Source organism: Cryptomeria japonica, chromosome 4 (genome assembly GCF_030272615.1).
Source record: "Cryptomeria japonica chromosome 4, Sugi_1.0, whole genome shotgun sequence".
Classification (NCBI taxonomy): Eukaryota; Viridiplantae; Streptophyta; class Pinopsida; order Cupressales; family Cupressaceae; genus Cryptomeria; species Cryptomeria japonica.
Genome location: NC_081408.1, coordinates 559,188,536 through 559,207,238, shown reverse-complemented (window position 1 = coordinate 559,207,238; position 18,703 = coordinate 559,188,536). Strand labels below are relative to the sequence as shown.

The 18,703-nt window shown below is 38.2% G+C and overlaps 1 protein-coding gene across 2 annotated transcripts in view; it reads right to left on the bottom strand.

Moving 5' to 3' along the window:
• The window catches only part of LOC131029457 (CBL-interacting serine/threonine-protein kinase 23), a 97,024-nt gene that overhangs the window by 31,987 nt on the left and 46,334 nt on the right, over window positions 1–18,703 (bottom strand). For both annotated transcript variants that reach the window (XM_057959951.1, XM_057959952.1), the window contains exons 3-8: window positions 4,396–4,467; window positions 4,107–4,214; window positions 3,858–3,938; window positions 2,749–2,802; window positions 2,515–2,640; window positions 2,312–2,401 (exon numbers count right to left, since the gene is read on the bottom strand). In XM_057959951.1, the coding sequence (XP_057815934.1) occupies window positions 2,312–2,401; window positions 2,515–2,640; window positions 2,749–2,802; window positions 3,858–3,938; window positions 4,107–4,214; window positions 4,396–4,467 (531 nt within the window). The remainder of the gene's footprint in view (window positions 1–2,311; window positions 2,402–2,514; window positions 2,641–2,748; window positions 2,803–3,857; window positions 3,939–4,106; window positions 4,215–4,395; window positions 4,468–18,703) is intronic.

Here is an 18,703-nt window from a genome sequence, read left to right as displayed (position 1 = left end):
CATAAAAGAACATTGGAGTCACCCTGATTGATCCTTTTTTGCGACATCTTCAGCAATCAGAGGCTTTATTCAAGAGAGGATAAGGTACCCTTGGGTATTTTATTCTGTGTATGATTGTGTACAAAATACACGTCAACAGAACACAAACTGGATACTTGGGTGGGTCAATCAGATGTCTAGGAATAGATACTACAGAACCATTACAAATTCATGTTTATCTGGGAAGCAATGCCTGAATTAAAATAAACAAGAAGAAAAAATCATCCACATTAAAAATGCATAAACAAGTACCATTAATGAATGGTGAGCTAGAATGATGAAGCGTGATTATTGAAAGGTTTTGATTAAAGCAAATGGGATGATGGGTAGCAGTGCACAAGGAAGATCCATTCTGCATTAATGAAGATAGGAGGTTTATATTTTTTAGCATCACAAATCCTTCCTTGACTATGCCTTCAAAAAATCAATCCGCTTGCACATTCTGTTAGAAACTCCCAATAGTTCAGAATTCTTGATAAGTATTGGGAGATTGAAGAACTGCTGCATGCCAAGAATGGCAGAACACTTTCTCAAAGACTCCTTGGGGTGGAGAAGTGTCTCACCAATGGCTCTAAAATACATTCAAAACTGATAGTAATGATAATCTTGGCATGACTTGGTGTGTAATTGGTGAAAGAAACAACCAATCCTAGTGTAAATTGTGTTAGAAACTCCATTGAGGGCAATATTTAGATCAAATTGGGAGCAGTGGTTGGTTGTTAGGAGGCCTATAATTGGATTCTTGAGCAGGTGATGGAGCTTGTGATTCCCCAGGGGGCCATAAATGCAGCTAAAGAAAGATGTGACTATGCAAGAGAAGCCAGAATGATATTCTAAGTATAAAGCTGGAGTGACCAAAGAAATACTAACACTTCACCACAAATTTTAGCTTAAATAAGAGGAACAAGAACTGCTCAAAGGATTTGGTTAGGTACGCCCATAAACTGCATGCAATGCACAAAGATGGTGTTCTAGAGATGTTGAGCACAACAACCATGCCTAAGCTGGAATCAAACAGTTACAAGGTCTCAGTGAAGAGACCTTAAGTTGAACCAAGAATTCAATTCAAAATTTCAAGGTTTCTGACAAAGGCTGTGAAATAGAGGACATGCATCCTTGTAGCACAAAATCAAGGTGTTCCACTTCTGTAGATTGCACATTTTACCACAATTCCCTGCTAACCCGAAGGCAATGGCCTTCATCCAAATTGAAACAGGGTGTATATTTATAATTTTATTGTATCTATAAGCACTTAACAACACTCACATCCTAGCATTGCCTACCACATATTCATTTTTCCATTAATTAAATAAGTGAAAACAAATTATTTTAATTATTTTGCCCATTTTCCTAAAGTCCTAAACAAATAAAAGTCACATTTATTTATTAATTATCCCCACTCCCATTTCACATTATTTAATAAATAGATTCCCTATTTATTTATTTGAATCCCACTTTCCCTCCTTAAATCGCTAATAGTTCCTAACTCATCACTAACTAATCCTTTGCAAACAAAAATCATTAAAAACATATTAAAATTTCCCTTTTTATTCACCCTACATCTCATAACCAAGGAACCAACTTAATTCTACCCGTTATTCCTCTCAACTAATCTTGACTGTCAATCGACTCAATCAGAAACCTATAAATCTACCCTTCCATAATTCATTTGAGGGGATCCTCAGTCTACAATACATCATGCTACCACTGTGAGAAACCACATTCCATTCTTCATCAATAGCAAATCTTTTGAGCACAACTGCCATTGGTGTATCAGAGACCGCATGTGGGTGAGAGTTTCTTGGTTTATTTTGTTTACAGTTTACGGTTTCCTTGCTTAAACTGAGTTGTTAGGTAGATGTGAAATGGGTTTTTAATCTTAGGGTTTCATCTTCATTTTTATTTCATATTTAGCTGTAAACGGTATCATAACATAATATAAGTTGCATGCATTCAAAGAGGGATTACTGAGGCAGGGGTGGTCCTTTACTCCTCATAATACATATTCTATGACAGAGGATCACAAACCAGAACCTAGATAGTCTCTATTCAAACAAGTAAAAAAGCTAGCTTAGATCTGATCTGTGAAACACTATTTGGATGTCCCACATTACCTGCAGCAGAAAGTGATGTAGGTAAAGTGCATTTCAAAAGCAAATGATGAAATTCAGTAGAAATAGTTGCTAATAACACTACAAATTTAAAAATTGCTTCAATGAATAAGATGAACAACCCTATCATAGATCAAAATACAAATAAAGACGCAACTCACAGTATTGGAATTTGGGTCCAAAAGTCTTGATATTAAATTTTTTGCCCCTGGAGATAGCCGTTTAGGAATGTTGAATTCTGCTTTGTTAATCTGTAAATCATTCATATTAGGAGAAATAAACCCTACTATATTGATAAGCAACGCCTTTATAGAACAACAAAAATGCTCAACGGCATAATAACTTAGAGTCTTTCTATACTTACTTTTCTGTATAAGGCAATAATGTTCGACTCATCAAAAGGCAAATAACCAGCCAACAAAACAAACAGGATAACACCACACGACCATATATCTGCAGTTGTGCCATCATAACCCTTGCCACTAATGACCTGCAGGCTTGAATATTCACAGTTTATTATGATAAAAATGCAATATGAACAAAATGTCAGAAATTCATATGGAACTGCTAAACTACATTCAAATAATTGAAGCTATACCTCAGGAGCAACATAGTTTGGTGTTCCACATGTGGTGTGAAGTAATCCATCGCTCTGTGATTTACACCATCAGATTATCAAATTGTGCCATATATTTAGAATTCAAGAAAAAAAAAATGAATATTGGAAATTGTGCAAATCAAACCAAATCAGTAAAATAGGTATGAGCCAACAATTGTATAAGCCAAAAATAGCTTAATGGTTAATAAATAGTTAATACCTCTTCCTTTCGGAACAGTTGTATATATATAATTAATAATTCCAACATTTTAAGTCATCTAACAACTTATTTTCAGAGCTTGATGGTTTGGAAAAAAATTTATGGAGATCTGTTAACAGATTTTTGGCATAACTCAAAACAACACCGAAGCAATAGAATAGAAACACAGAAGAATCGTGGAATCCTATTTTGAGAAAAAATAAATAAAAGATGAAATCCTCATAGCACTGCCAATATAAGAAGCTCTTTGTGAATGTCATTGGAAGACTTCCTACAAATAATTGAAAACATCCTCCCCATGTAAAATCTTGTGACATGTAACCCCCATCGAATGTGAGAAAAAACCAAGCATATTGTAGAATCTTATGTTACAACTAGTCTTGCTTTGATACTAGAAAATATGAAAAGGGAAAGAACCAAAGATTTTAGTAATTCTTAATGTAAAATTAAATTAAATGAGAAGCATACTTTAAATAGGTCTTGACCTTGTAGACTGCAAATTTAGTGAGTTTGAACAAAAGGTTGTAGCCAGTGCAAAGCATATGTAAGGGCAGACACATTTCCTAGGCAGCTCAATCTTAAAATGGAGATAGTTTTAAGTACAGAAGGGCATAAAGATCCAAAATTGAAATCTATTATCATTATATTGAGATGAGCTTTTATTCAATAACAAGAAGCTGTCTGAGATCGAATGGATTAAAACCACAACGATTAAGCACTTAATAGTTTGTCTAATTCAACCTAACATATATGTCATATTGTCCATCCTTAATCATCAATTTTTTCTCTGTATTATGCATGGCTTAAAGATACATAAGAATATTATGGAACTCATATCCATGAAATCTACAAGAAAAATTTAATTAAATTCTACTTATAACAGGCTTACCTTTATATCCCTTGAAAGTGCACTCAATCCAAAGTCAGAAACCTTAAGATTCCCAAACGTATCTAGGAGCAGATTTTCTGGCTGCAAAATATACAAGGCATGAATAAAATCTAACGTTTCCTTTCAATAGCTCCCTATCTAGACCATGTCATTTTTTTCACCCAAGAATTTCAACCAAGAGAGGTGCTAAACATGGAGAGCTACTAATCAGAAATAACAGGTACTAAATCAATAAAAGGTCGACCATACCTTCAAATCTCTGTGATACACCCCTCTACTGTGACAGTAATCCACAGCATTAATAAGTTGCTGGAAATACCTCCTTGCTTCATCCTCTTTCAATCTTCCAAGGTCATTCTGACAATTTGAAAAATACAAAAAGATCAAATACCAGATTCCATTATAAAAAATCCTTTAGCCACTAAATATAAAAATACAAATTTTAAATTTATCTTGTTTTGAAAATGGAGGAAGAAATAATAAGCATAGGTGACATCCAAATCTCAAAACCAAAAAAGAACATTTTCATCATTCTTACAATTTTGTCAAAGAGCTCTCCTCCAGTTACGAAATCCAATACAATGTAGATCTTTGTCTTACTAGCCATGACCTGACAACCACAAATTACATCATTCAAAGAAACAATGAAGCCACTACCAGATGCAAAATTAGTTGCCTGCAATACAAGAGTTTGTATATATTGTGCAGATAATACTCTCAGATTAAGCACTACTGTTCCAATGGGTTTTTCCATGAACTCCAATGGACTAGAAGACATAATGAATTCTTTATTAAATGGCACTGAAGCATGTTTTGAAACCTTGGATATCATATAAATACCACAACACAAGGGAAACAAATTACTCCACTAGGCTTGGATGGTTAATCTGTAAGCTTACAATGCATTGATCATTTGTGGAATCTATCATGGGTTATCCAATGCCCGTATGTTATCAAATATTATAGTATTGTAGTCTCTACTTTCATTATTAAGTAATTTGATGAACCTGATGAACAGAAAGGTAATAATCAACCTTCAATGGGAGCCTGATTGTGAGTGTCATACTGCTGTCAGAAATCATTTCATATAGCTTAATTATACGATATTCTCCTTATAAGGAAATAAAGCTCTGATACAAAAGAGAAAGGTAATTTAATAAAAAAAATCATGAAAGCAAAAGTAGTTGTGTGTGGAATATAGGACTGAAACAAGGAAATGATCTGTTTAAGAAAAAACAAAATTGGTAAAAGATGGTTAACAATCCTATTCAGAAATAAGAGTAAGAAGTAGGTCCCCTCTCCTGAAAATTTTATAAAATTGAATTTTAATGGTGCTTCAAGGGGCTACCCAGGTATTGCTGGAGGTGGTTATCCTCTTAGAGATTCAAATGGGAGCTTTGTGTATCGAAGATCCTTAGTCTCAGGGATCAAGACTAATTATGAAGCAGACTACAAAGCTTTAGTTGCAAGGTTGGTGGCTGCAGCTTCTCCAAATGTATCAAAAGTTAAAACTGTATGTGGAAGATGATTCGATGATAGTGATCAATGCCCTCTAAAAAGGAAACAATCCAAATTCAGGACATAATCGTTATGTTAATGAAGCATTAAGGATTTGCCAAAAAAATGAAAATTTTAGCTTTCAGAACTGCAGGCAAACTTTCTGATTATTTGGCAAATTTTGGTGCTGATCATGACCCTGTTACAGCTATCTTTAGCCATTTCCCAAACTCCTGGGAAGACTTAGATTTTCATTTAAACTTTAAGCCTTCTTGGCTTGAAGCTAGGGAAAGTTTTTTGTTTGTTAGTAAATGGGTATGGTGTGTTTTTCAAGGCCGCTACTTCTCTTTTAGGAACTCCAAGTGTCCCTTGCTTTCATGTTTGATCTTCCTACGCTATCTTTATCACCTGGTCTTCTCAGAGAATGGAGCCTTAAGAAATGGTGGTCGGTATTATGTTCCTTACTGGTATTTACTTGGTCATGTGTGAATATCTGTTATATTTGTGCAAAGCTGGGAGTTCCATTTATGAGTGCTGGTGTCTCTGCATATAATGATTGGCATATATTTTGGGTCTGCATTGGTCATGGCAGTTTGTGATAGGCTGGTTTGACGATGCATTTAAGGAATGATGCTAGTGGAGCATTGTTTGAGAGCAGGTGTCATGATGCTGAAGCTCAAGGCAGGTAGAGCTTACAATCTTTTTGATGCGTTTTCTATGCACCTCAAACACAAAATAAAATACCAAGGTATCTTACCCTCTCTTGAACAAAATCTCCTCAAATGCTAACTTTGTGAAAAACGAGGTGACCAAGGTTCCAAATGTCAGGTCTTGATGTGTGGATAAGCTCAATGGTTGATGTGATATTGCTGGAATCACAAGGGAACTTACGTTGTACATGAATGCTTGCTGGAACATGGAAATTAACTCAACTTTAGAAAACAAATGGCAAAAGAGATTAGAGGGCTAGGAAACCTAATCTAATCCTAAGAATGTAGGAAATGATTGTTGAATAGGTGCAACTAAACCAAGCTTTGCTTTGCCATCAAGGAACAACTACACAAAGATGGTGCAATCTCCTAAGGATAAGTGTAAAACTTTCATATCACCAATGCACACCAACATCATGAACAATGAGCATGAAATAATAGAAGTTAAGCTTTTATATAAGTTCAGTTTAACCACACACTACAATTTGCAATCAACAAACTCCAAGTGGTATGAAAATTAGGTTTCACCATTCATCAACAATAAGATCTTCCATCCATCTAATTAAGAAATCTAACTTGAAAAGAAGAGACCATGCCACATGAATAACACATGAAATTCACCATAACTTCAATAAAAGTAATGTGTTTCTTGCAACAAGATTTTGGCAACAATCTCCTTTCCTCCTACTCTATTGCTACTTCTAATTTCTAACTATCCACTATTAACCCTTACAAATGAGGAGAGCAAGCCTTTTATAGACTTCCCTTTACAAATGAATGGCCAAGATCAAATCCAAATCAATGGCCACTATTACAAGATAAAACCTTAGTTAGGGTTAGTTACAACTAAAATTGCATTACATTTAATACTTGACCAATTATTTGATTACATTTTAGGACACGTGTCCCTCCTTGAATATTGACCAATGAGAGATGAGATTAGGTGAGATAAACAATATCTGATATAGTGACGTGTGTCACTTGCTCCATCCTTGAATGAATCAAGTTCATTGAACTTGGACATGTTGACCTTGATTGATGAAGTAAGGTGAATTGTCGCCACCTTAGCTTACACCTTGTAAATCATCACAAGTGTTTGTGGTTAAGCAATATCTCTCGATACTCAACATTTCCAATTGTTTCATGATGGATGTGATGATAGTGGGAGATGTTTTCAAATTGCATCATCTTATCTAATTTGATCACTTTCACCTATCCTTCTTCATACTTGGGAATGCACCTTATGATGTGTCTCACCTTTCAACCTTGGGATCCTTCACCTTGACTGCTCTTAACCTTAATCCTTGTATTGATGTAGGGATATCTCCATGGTGTACTAGCCTTGAATCTTGGATTTCTAGAGGAAATTCAAGATAATTGCAAAATTTCCTCCTCTTCATTGCTCTATCTTGATGTTGTGAGTCCTCCATTGCATCATTATGAAGTCCTCTCCATGCTATCCTTGAGGGATAATTTCCTTGACATCATGTTGTCCTCTCCTTTGTTTCTTGTGAAGTTCTCTCTTCTAGCTGCATCTCTTGAGGTCATGATGATGCTGATTCTTGATCTTATCATTAACATATTTATCTTGTGCACAGCTTGGAATGTAATCCTTGTTGAATACTCATATTTGTCTTGTGCACGGCTTCGAATGTAATCCTTGTTGAAAACTCGATCCTTTTGTTAGTTAGAATGTTCATCCTTCCTAGCATGACTCCAACCTTGACCTTGCTTTGTTGGGTTTGAAGTCCTTCATCTTTGATTCACCTCTTCAATGTCTTCTTCCCCTTGTGAATGCTCGATCTGATTACCGGTTCTTTCATGTTGTAAAGTCTTCTCTATGTCATTCCTTGCACTCACTCCCTGCTTTAGACCTGAAAAAGAACATAATTTTATTTTATTTTTCCTACTCCTTGTTCTACGTGATTTGGTCTTTCTCTCTATACCCAATCCTTCAAATACAGCCTAGAGCTTGTGTTAGTCTACAATTTACCATCTTTATATCCTAGTATTCTCTAAACATCCTGATGATGGATCACAGAGTGTGATCCGAAATGTTGATGCAAAATACGTCACAATCAAATCCAGAAGCATCTATAGATAACATAATTTTAATCAAAACACCAGAAATAAAAAAATAATATCACACAAAACTTATGCTTCCTAAAATCTTTTCAAATCTGGTCATTAATCTCAAAAGCTGGAACTGATGTTGCTTGACTTGTAATCTAATCAAATTATGCTCAAATCAGATGCCCTAGCTGGAGAAATTCGCCGAAATCAGGTCGACTGCTAATTTTCCTTGATTCTTGATGTGAAATTTGCTGTCTAGGGTTTCAGTGGTGTCTTGTCAAATTTGCAATTTGAATCTCTCGTCTGCAAATGGTGTTGCTGGCTGAATTCACTCTGCTCTTGATGTTTGATTGAACTTCACTTGTGCCGATGGAGGAATTTGCACTCTCTTGATGCTGATTGCTACCAATGGTGACATTAATTGATGAAATTCAGTCAAGTTATTGTCTGATCTGTTATTCACTTGCCCTGCTCTGGAAGGAATTCACTTTGTTCTCGAAGGGACTGAATTAGATTGATGAGCAAATGAAATGATCAATCAATCTTATATAGGCGTTTGCACTTGGGTCATGACCTTTGGTGTCTCTTTTTCCAATGAAGACCGACTTCTCACTTTCCTTTTCAAATTTAAATTTGAAATTAAAATGTTTTAGTTCTCCAGAGGGCCGACTTATGGGAGGTTGTATTAGCGAATCTCTCTAAGGGATAAATAATCTTGTCTTACCAACCCAGGGTCATGGATTCTTGCTAGACATGGATTTTAGCATCTCGTAGATAGATCCCTTCTTTCAAGTCGTGGATTTTATCATTCCAAGGACAAATGTCTCCTTCCACCTTCAAGGTCGTGTTGATGTGTTTTTGAGGCACCATCAAACACAGAATAAAATACCTAAAAGTATCTTATCCTCTCTTGAACAAAGCCCTCCCAAATGCTAAACTCTGTGATCAATTGGAAGACTCCAAGGTTCCTAATGTGGGGTCACAACGTGTGGATAAGCTCAATGGTTTGATGTGATTATGCTAGAATCACAAGGGGACTTACGTTGAACATGAATGCTTGAATACTATTGGAACTTGACCATCTGATGTTGCAATCTTGTGATGCTTTCTTTCCTAAACTAAGTTGAATTAAAAAAAAGGACAAAAGGGAAAGGGTTTAGGAAGACTACACTAAGGCCTAGAATGCAAGAGACAATGGACGATTAGATGAAATTCAACCAAGCTTTGTTTCACCATCAACGAAAAACTCTACAAAGCTAGTGCGATCTCCTAAGGTAGGCACGTGATGTTCAAATTACTATCAACAACATAGGCATCATCAAGGCAATGCATATCCAAGTGTGAATGGCAATTGAAGTTAAGCTCATTAAGAATTCCAGTTGACCACACAAGGCAAACTTACAATCAGCAAATTGCTAGTGGTGTGGATAAACGAATTTCATCGTTAATCATTCACAACTCCTTTCATTCATCTAATTACTTATCATCTAACATGAAGATCCAACAAGAACCATGCACTTGTAAAGAAACAACACATTCCACCATAACTTCAATGAAAAGGAAGTTTATTTACAACTTTGGCAACAATTTTTGCCTTCTCCTAGTTTACTCTAGCTGCTATCCACTATTCGCTATTACCCTCCTATTCACTATTTTTCTGCTATTGACTATTAACTATTAACCTTTACAAACAAGGAGAGCGAGCCTTTTATAATGCTCTCCTAATAATGGATGGATCAGATTGAATCACAATCAACAATCGAGATTACAAGATAGAAACCCTAATTAGGATTTGTTACAACAAACTTTATTCTGGCCAATGAAATAATTACAACATTGAAACACGTCTTCTCTTGAATATTTGACCAATAGATAGTGGGGGTAGGTCCATTGGAGTTTGTGCCCCCATGGATGAGCTTGGTTCATTGAATCAGGACATGTTGATGCAGAACCTTTTGATTGTTGGAATGGTGACGAGGATGCCACCTCAATTTGTACTTGTAGCTTTGATTCATCATGAATGAGTATTGAGCAATATCTCTTGATACTCAACATTTCAAGCTTGCACAATGTGGTGATGATGACGGGAAGCATCAATATGGTTGAGTCATTCCTCCATCTTTGCTTGCTTATCCGGCCTTGAGATAGTTGTATGATTTCTCCCTTTACACTCCTTTGACCTCTTCATCTCACCATGATAGAATGAAACCTTTGAAGGTATCCTGCTCCATTTGTTATTATGCTTGCTTCATGCTACAGCTGTCGAGATGTTTGAAGTCCTTCGTCTTGCCAATATTTTGAGTCTTCTTCCATGCTTTTGAAGTGTTCTTGATGTTGCTTTTAGTCCACATCTTCATCCTTTTCATTAATCATCCCTGCAAAATAAACAAAAATGGCATTAAGCACACATGATATATAACCCTTATATACCTTCTTAATTTGATATGATCTCTGATTTTACGTGTTGCAGGTCTGATAATTGCATCTATAGGGAAGGAATATGCTTGCTTCAAGTGGACAAATGACTGATTTTGGATTAGCCTTTATAAGTGTGCAAGGGAAAAGATGTGTCTTCTTAGCTCTGGAAGTGGAATTCGCTCTAATGATGGAGCAAAGGAAATGAATTTCACTCCTAGGAGGGAGCAATGGAAATGCAATTCACTCCAATCAGGGAGCAATGGAAGTGAATTTAACTCACAATCTCCAACATCTCTTTATCAAAATCTCCATCAATCTGATCCCTTTACTTGCTCATGCCATGTCAATATGCAAGGTGAAATATAGGAAATGCTCAAGGTTAGTTCTCCATGCGTCAAAGCTCATTAACTCACCTTTTAGGATGCAATGGAGGGAGATTCACTCCTAAGGAGGAGCAAAGGAAGTAAAATTCGCTCCAACTAAGGAGCAAAAGAAGTGATTTTCGCTCCTAAGAGGGAGCAATGGAAGTCAACTTCGAATCACCATCCAACCTGCTCTTAACCGTTTTTTCATCAACTTGTCTCTTTTTTATCAATCATGCCTCAAGGTTTTTAGTCTCCATGTGCAAAAGTCATTAAATTACCCTCAATGAATGCCTTGGAGGTGACTTCTGTCATGAAGGAGCAAAGGAATAGAAGTTCTCTCCAATTGAGGAGCAATGAAAATATAATTCGCTCCAATCAAGAAGCAATGGAAGTAATCCTCAGATTCATCCATTTACCTCTTTTTATCAACTTAGATGCATTAAATTACCTTCAAGGAAGAGCTTAGAAGCAACTTCGCTCTCATGAAAGAGCAACAGAAGGCAGGTTCGCTCCTGAGAGGGAGAAATGGAAGTAAATTTTGCTCCTAAATGGGAGCAAAGGAAGTCACTTCATATTACCATCTCCATCCTTTCCTTTGTCAAAAATCTCCAAGAACTTGATCCTTTTAATGATCAAAACGATGTTGAAGGCTTTAGATTTGTTCTTTCACTAGTCAAAATTCATCAAATTACCCTGAAGCATGCAAAGGAAGCCAAATTCACTCCTAGGAAGGAGCTAAGGAAGTGAAATTCACTCTTGAAATGGGGCAATGGAAATTCACTCAGACAGTCAAATTTTAGGTTGTTGATTGGAAATTGAATTCTTTGCTCGACAAAGGCAACACAGGATGATCTTAGGCTCCCTAGAAGGCAATGGGAGGAATTTCGATCCAAAACCAAGGCAAAGGAAGCAGATTTCGCTCCTAGGAAGGAGCAACGGAAGCGGAGCACATTTACCATCTTCGGCTTTTCTATCAAGTTCTTCATCGATTCATCCTTTCAATTGGATTCATTGCATCCATTTCAGACCTCTAGAATGCAATGGGAGTCATGTCAGGGTCACAATAGCAAAGGAAGTCAAGTTCGCTCTAGTAAGGGAGCAATGGAGGTCGAATTCGCTCGTAAGGAGCCAAGGAAGTCACTCATACTTAACCAAATTTTGCATTAGGCCAAGCTAAAGATCAAACTCGTTGCTCGACCAAGGCTCCACATTGCAATTCGTGATGATCAAGGGTATCTTGGACTCCCTAGATGGCAAGGGAAGGAAATTCACTCCTAAAAAGGAGTAATGGAAGTGAAGTTCGCTCCTCCAAGGGAGCAAAGGAGATTTTCTCATACTTAGCCAAATTTTGCCCAACTAACCTTCCTTACCTTCTATGCTCGACTCAACATTTCATCTCAGATTTTTTTTGCTATTTCAAAGATGATGACCAGACGAAGGAATCGTCTCATATTGGCCTTTGAGAAACTACCCCTCCTTGACGCAAAGGCTAATGGCCAAGACACTACCAACCTAGAAAACAAAAAAAAGTGGGGGTCCCCAATTGCAATGGGGCGATGGGTGAAAACGTCACAACAGGTCGTAAATTCTAGCATTTCATGGATTTCACATAGTCAAGGACAAGTTGCACTCTTCACCTTCATATCGTGGATTCAACCAAGGCAAAAAAACATCTTTCATTCCCTAAGTCCACCTTCATATCATCCACTCGTGCCACGCCTTCTCGGTACTCTCCGTACTCTAGAGGGAAGGTTGCACTCTCCGTACCTTCTTCGCCAATTTCCTCAATCTCACAAATTTGTAGTATGTTACACTCTGAGTGAAAGACCTCATAGTCCTCCATCTGCTAGTGGAAGAGCCCGCTGAGAGAACTGGTTTCATCCTCCAAGCAACCTTCCAGCTCCAATACCCCTTCGTCGTTGGGTTCCATCTTTCCCTTTCCGTCCTCAGAACCCCCTTCATAATCATGAGTCATCCAAGTCCGAGTCGGATGATGCCAACTCCTCACTTATGGCCTGATTCTTCAAATCAATGACGTACTTGGGTCCTTCACTCTCGATGGATAGTGTATTCTTCTTCCATTTGTGATTCGCCTTGGCCATCACCAGCCAACCCCGTCCGAGAGCGTCATATGCCCTTTTATCCAGTGGGATGACCACAAAGTCCAAGAGGAAGGACTGAGTGCCAATCGTGACCTTTTGTGCCATGAGTGTCCCAAGAAGTTTGATGTTGTGCTGGTTGGCACCTACCAATTGGAAGGTTGGCAGCCAGAGTATTGGCTTGCCGGGGCCCTTTCAAGTTTCTTCCAGCAACACATTCACTCTCAAGCCTCCATCGACAATGGTGTCTGTCAACCTTCGTCCCATGATTTCCATTTCCACCACTATCAATTTCCTTCCAATCCCAACTATGAGTAGCATGGGATCAGTAGCCAAGCTACCAGTTGATTTTGTCGTTGGTTTACTTTTTTCCTAGTTGACTTGTTCAATCTCAACTATGTTGCTTAGGGCTACTTTCAATTGTGGCATTGTTTATAGAAGGTCTGCCACTCATACAAGTACGGTGGCTTGCAACATCTGTCGCATTATGGTTTTTTCGAACTCCGCCCATAGTGGGGTATTAAAGGCTTCATGTGAGACTCTTCTTTCCTCCATCATCACCCGTTCGACATTCGCCTTTGCCTCTCGGAGCCTCTCCTTCTCTGTACGCAAGTCCGGGTATAGTGCTTTCTTTGTTTGGAGTCTGGCGATTGCCAATACTTCCTCGCCTAGCTCTTTGATGTCCAACATGTTCACTCCCTTTTGCTTCAAGCAGTCTATATCTTCATGGTTTCCCAATCCACACCACTTACACAGCAAACTCTCGTTGTTGATACAGCTTTGACATTCGTGGGCAAAGTGACCCCACTTGTTGCACTTCCTACACTGAATCATGGGTCTCCCTTTGGCATCATACTGAATTTTGCTTCTCGGCATGTTGTTAGAATGATTGTTCCCTCGCCGGTTGTTACGATACCCTCCTAGTGAGGCATATGAGTTTGTTGGTGGTTTGGGTGGTGTGGTTGGCGGGGTAGCCTATTCCCCTTGGGTGTAGAGCACTTGTGTGCTCCTTGTTTTCAAGTTGTATGGGCATTCCTTGGTGGAATGGCCCAATACTTAACAGATGCCACAGAACAATTTTTTCGGGCAAGTACCCTTGGTATGACCTTCTACTTTGCAATCAGTACACCACACTTCTTTTCTTTCCTTGGCAGTCTCCCTCCCTGCGGTCAATTCCTTCATCATCCGGAGCATACCCTTTCATAGGGCTTGTACGATCTTTGAATCTCCGTCGCTACTTCCATCCGTACTGTCATCATCACTCGCCTTTTTATTCCATTTGGATATTTTTCCTTCGCTCTCAATATCCATTGCTCATTTATAGCCTTCATTGTACGCTGGCGGAGGGACCACTTTCATTTTCCTTCTAAGTAACAAGACAAGTCCCTCCATGAACCACCATTTCTTCAATCCATCGGTTGGTTGGTGTTCCATTTTGTTCAACAATTCTTTTAGCCTACAACTGTAAGCCCGAACACTTTCACTTTTTCCTTGCTTGGTATTGTAGATTTCGGCCACAATCTCGTTGTCATCTCTCAGAAGTTTGAATTCCTCCTCGAACGCCTTCCTTAGATTATTCCATCCCACCTTGTGCTAGGCGTCGAGGTCTGTGTACCGGTCAATGGCAATCCCCCAAAGAGTAGCAGGGAACATCTTCAACTAGTAGTCCTGGTCATCTTGGCCATTTGCCTCCCATATCGTTATACATGTTTTACAATGTCGTACAAGGTCCTCCGACCCATCGCCTGTGAATCTTGGAAGTTTTTGTCTCTCTGGATTATTCTAATTCTGCAACATTGTCCTTGCTTGGAAGGTATTGTGTGCCACCTGGAAGGTACTATATGCGTTCAACCAGATTGGACCATTTTGCTCTTCGTATTCTAGTGCCTCTCTTGCACTCTCGACCATGCGCGAGCTCTCTACGCGTCCACTTTCTGCATCTTCTACACCTTGGTCATCTTCGTTTTTGTATTCTCTCCTTCCTGGAGTCTACGGCTCAGACCCTCCTAATTTTAATTGCTCCGCCAGAGATAGATTCCCAATTCTATACAAATTGGTTTCAAAAATTTCAGCAACCTTGCCCTCAAGGTCCCATACTACCTCTTCATCACGTTCAGAGTGTTCGAACGGGTTGTTCTCAGACTCGATTCCAAACTATTCACTCGACTTTGAGTGTGTGGCTTGGTCGACAAGATCTTCCTCCGCTATATCTAGAAGTGGTAGATTCCTTGCAACCTCTACCAACTGGTTCCACGTACATGATTTCTACCTCTCCCGACTACAGCTCCAACTCACACTCTGACTCTTACTTCTCTTTTCCGGACTCTCCGAGCGTTCAGCAATTTCTCATAGCTGTCATCTCTGCTCACTTTGTTCTCTTATACGGGGAGATCTTTGTACTGATCCTTCCCCTACCTCTCAGGTGGTACTAGTACGCCATCGGTCTTTGTTCGGCCATAGGGGCATTAATTGCCAGGGGTACGGCGTCTGCTCGTATCCCTCTCTTTCTCTTCCTTACGGTTCCATTCTTCATACGTTTGCAATATCTGCTGCCGACAACATTCACAATTGCTTTCCTCCCTTCAGTCTTATAGTTCAATGAGGTTTCGCGCCAACAGCCTCGAAAGGCTCCTGAGAAGATCAAAGATAGCAGGGTTGACCGTGAGTTCACCACGTATTGTGCCTTTAGGGACAGCTCTCTCCCGAGCTTCCCTTTGCATGTATTGGGTGACCAAAACCTCCCATAGGTCCACCAAATCTTCCGTCAGTTGATCCTCCCATGCTTCCGCCTGCGTCACTTCTTGTGTATCGCTTGCAGTTACTATTAATTGTTGGTCGAATGGTCGGCCTATTAGTGCTTACCGCCTGCCGCCATATTGATCTCTAAATTCATATCAACAACGGCGCCAAAATGTTCACTCCCTACAATGAATATGTTTCAACTACACAGAGAAACTAAAGTGTGCATAGAACACAAATAACATTCACAACAACATAGGCAAAATGATATAACTTTATTGCATCATGTAATGGATAGTATAACAATAATAAAAAAATATATCTCCAATCATAATCCCTCATTCTTGATACAATGCCAGAATATATACCACTCGATCGGTTGGCGAAGAGGCCAATTGTCGGTAACTACCAACTACCTACGGGAACTAATTACCCATTTCATTGTCATTTCAAAACAAGAAAAACATACTTTATTTAGTTGCGGCATAAATGTCGTCTACAATGTTGATCTTCGCCTCAAGTCATGGAAAAAGTTGATCATTTCAGTTCTTGTCTTGATCATTAAAAGCAATTTCCTTGCAAATTTTGAAGATTCAGGGATAAATTTGATTAGTGCAACTTTCACTCGACATCACCCTCAAGACCTCCAAGTCATCGATTTAGCCTAGGCATATTGCTTGGGCGTGGATAATAGAAGGTCGTGGATTTTGGGGACTCATGGATAAATTCGATCTCACCTCCTCAATTCATCAATTTCACTAAGTGAAGGATACAATTGTTGCAAGGCTGACTTGATGTTAACTCTCCTTGTCATAGCAATTCTAAGTATTAAGTCATCAAAATCATGCATTTCAACCAACCTTTTGAAGGATTGATCACCTCCTCTTAGGCATAAAGTCACTAAATTCGTGGATTTGTGAAGGTCATGGATAGATTGATCATTCCACCTCTCACCTATCTTGAGCATTGAACCTTTCAAGTCGTGGATTTGAGCAAGCTATGGACAAATTTCTTCACCTCACCTCAAAATCGTGGATTTTGGCAAGTCGTGGATTTCTCCACCTCATGGAATTTTCAACTGCATCCACACTTTGTCTTATTATGATGTCGATTTTGCCTTTGGTGAGGGTTTTACCCTTGAATTTCTTTTCCGAAATCCAAGGAAAACAAGCGGTACTCCACCCATATTTCTTTCCATCCATCTCTTAACCTCACTTGTAATCTCTTTGGCATCCCTTCTTCATCCTGTCCTTAAGGCACACTACTTTCTTGATTACTCGTCTATCATGGAACTCGGGCCTTTACTTGACCTAAAGATTGCATTATGAAGCTTTGCTCAATGAACACCTTGACTCTTATCTAACACTTAAACTGTAATGTCCCATACTAAATGTATAAGCACAAATAGGTCTGCCTGGATAACAGATTAAAAATATAAATCAGAAATGAAAAATTTTACTCACTTTCAAGGAAAAAAGTTGTATATACAGAAATTACTGTCTCAGAGATTATACATATGCAGCAGAATCACCTAATTACATTCTAAACAGTTAGTAAACATTATTCCTTAATTACTTAAATTGGGATGACACAGAGTATGACCTGGTTAGCCCATCCGTCCCACCTGGATCCAAAATAAGTCATTACGCCCTTTTGGCTTACTTATTGTGGCGTGGGTCTTATACCCTTGACCATCCCTTGTCACAATTCAAATTTGTTAATTATGCCAAAGAGGTAGCAGGAGGTGGAAAGGCTTAATTCTGCCAGGCCCAAGCCCAGTAGCAGTCACATGCCCTACTGGCCTACTGATTTTACATGAATCAGTAGGTGGCTTACTTGGGTGGTCCCTATCCCTCCCACACATCTGCTGTCCTCCCTGTCAGGTTTCCCATTTAAAGGTAATTTTCAGAAATGACCATATACAGTTCGAAGCTCTGTTTATATTTAATCATTATAGCATATTGTCAGTGTCTAGTTCTGTGATGTAATTTATTTAGTAAATAATTTACAGCATTCAGGATTCTTTAATTATTATCATATTATTGACAGAAAATTAACTTAATGCAATTATTTGCAAATTGAATTTCACCTTACTGTTATTTACCAATGGGCGTTAAAGTTTAAGACTTATTGTTTATTATCTATTTATTGGCAGAGAAATAAACTTATGAATATTCTGAAACGTACGAGATCTATAGTAAATCCTATATAAGTCCACATGATAATCATATTGAAGCTTTGGGAGAATAGGCACTTACCTGGCCCGAAACCTTCTGGTGATTCTTACGAATTGGGCAGATGTTTGTGGCGTCAGTGTAAATGCCGATGGTGTTCCTGTCTCTTTTTTCGCTGCTTCCCTTTCCTTTCCTTGGCATAAGCATTAAATATATCATCGCCAGGCTTTATCGGTTTAATGGTCACGTCTCTTTAGAAGAGACATGACTTATCTTTTTGGCCACATCTTTGTGTTTTATGTCGCCTGGGTTATGACTTACTGAGGAAGCGGTCATACCCAATGCGATTAGTTTTAGGAATTGTATTTTATTAAAGCCAATCACATTTATTAATATTTATCATTAAGTTAATAATTAATAATAGGTATTATAATAATTAAAATTGTAATATATTTCAATATTTGTTTTCTGCTGTAGATAAATCAAAACTGAGATCCTTTTACATTAAAACTCATTAGAAAGAATATCTGGAATCTGAACATAAATGGTAATACATGATAGATATATTATTATTATTCGGATATTGTTATCAACCAATAATTATGTAATCATTAAATTGAGAATACCAATTAATTACAAAAAAATGTTTGTATTTGGTATATTTATTATGGGAACGTGACATAAACACTAAAACTACGAGGACTCCAAACTATCCCTAAGGAAGATCAGATTGTTGCAAAACCAAGCAATCTAAGCAAAAGAACTAACCTA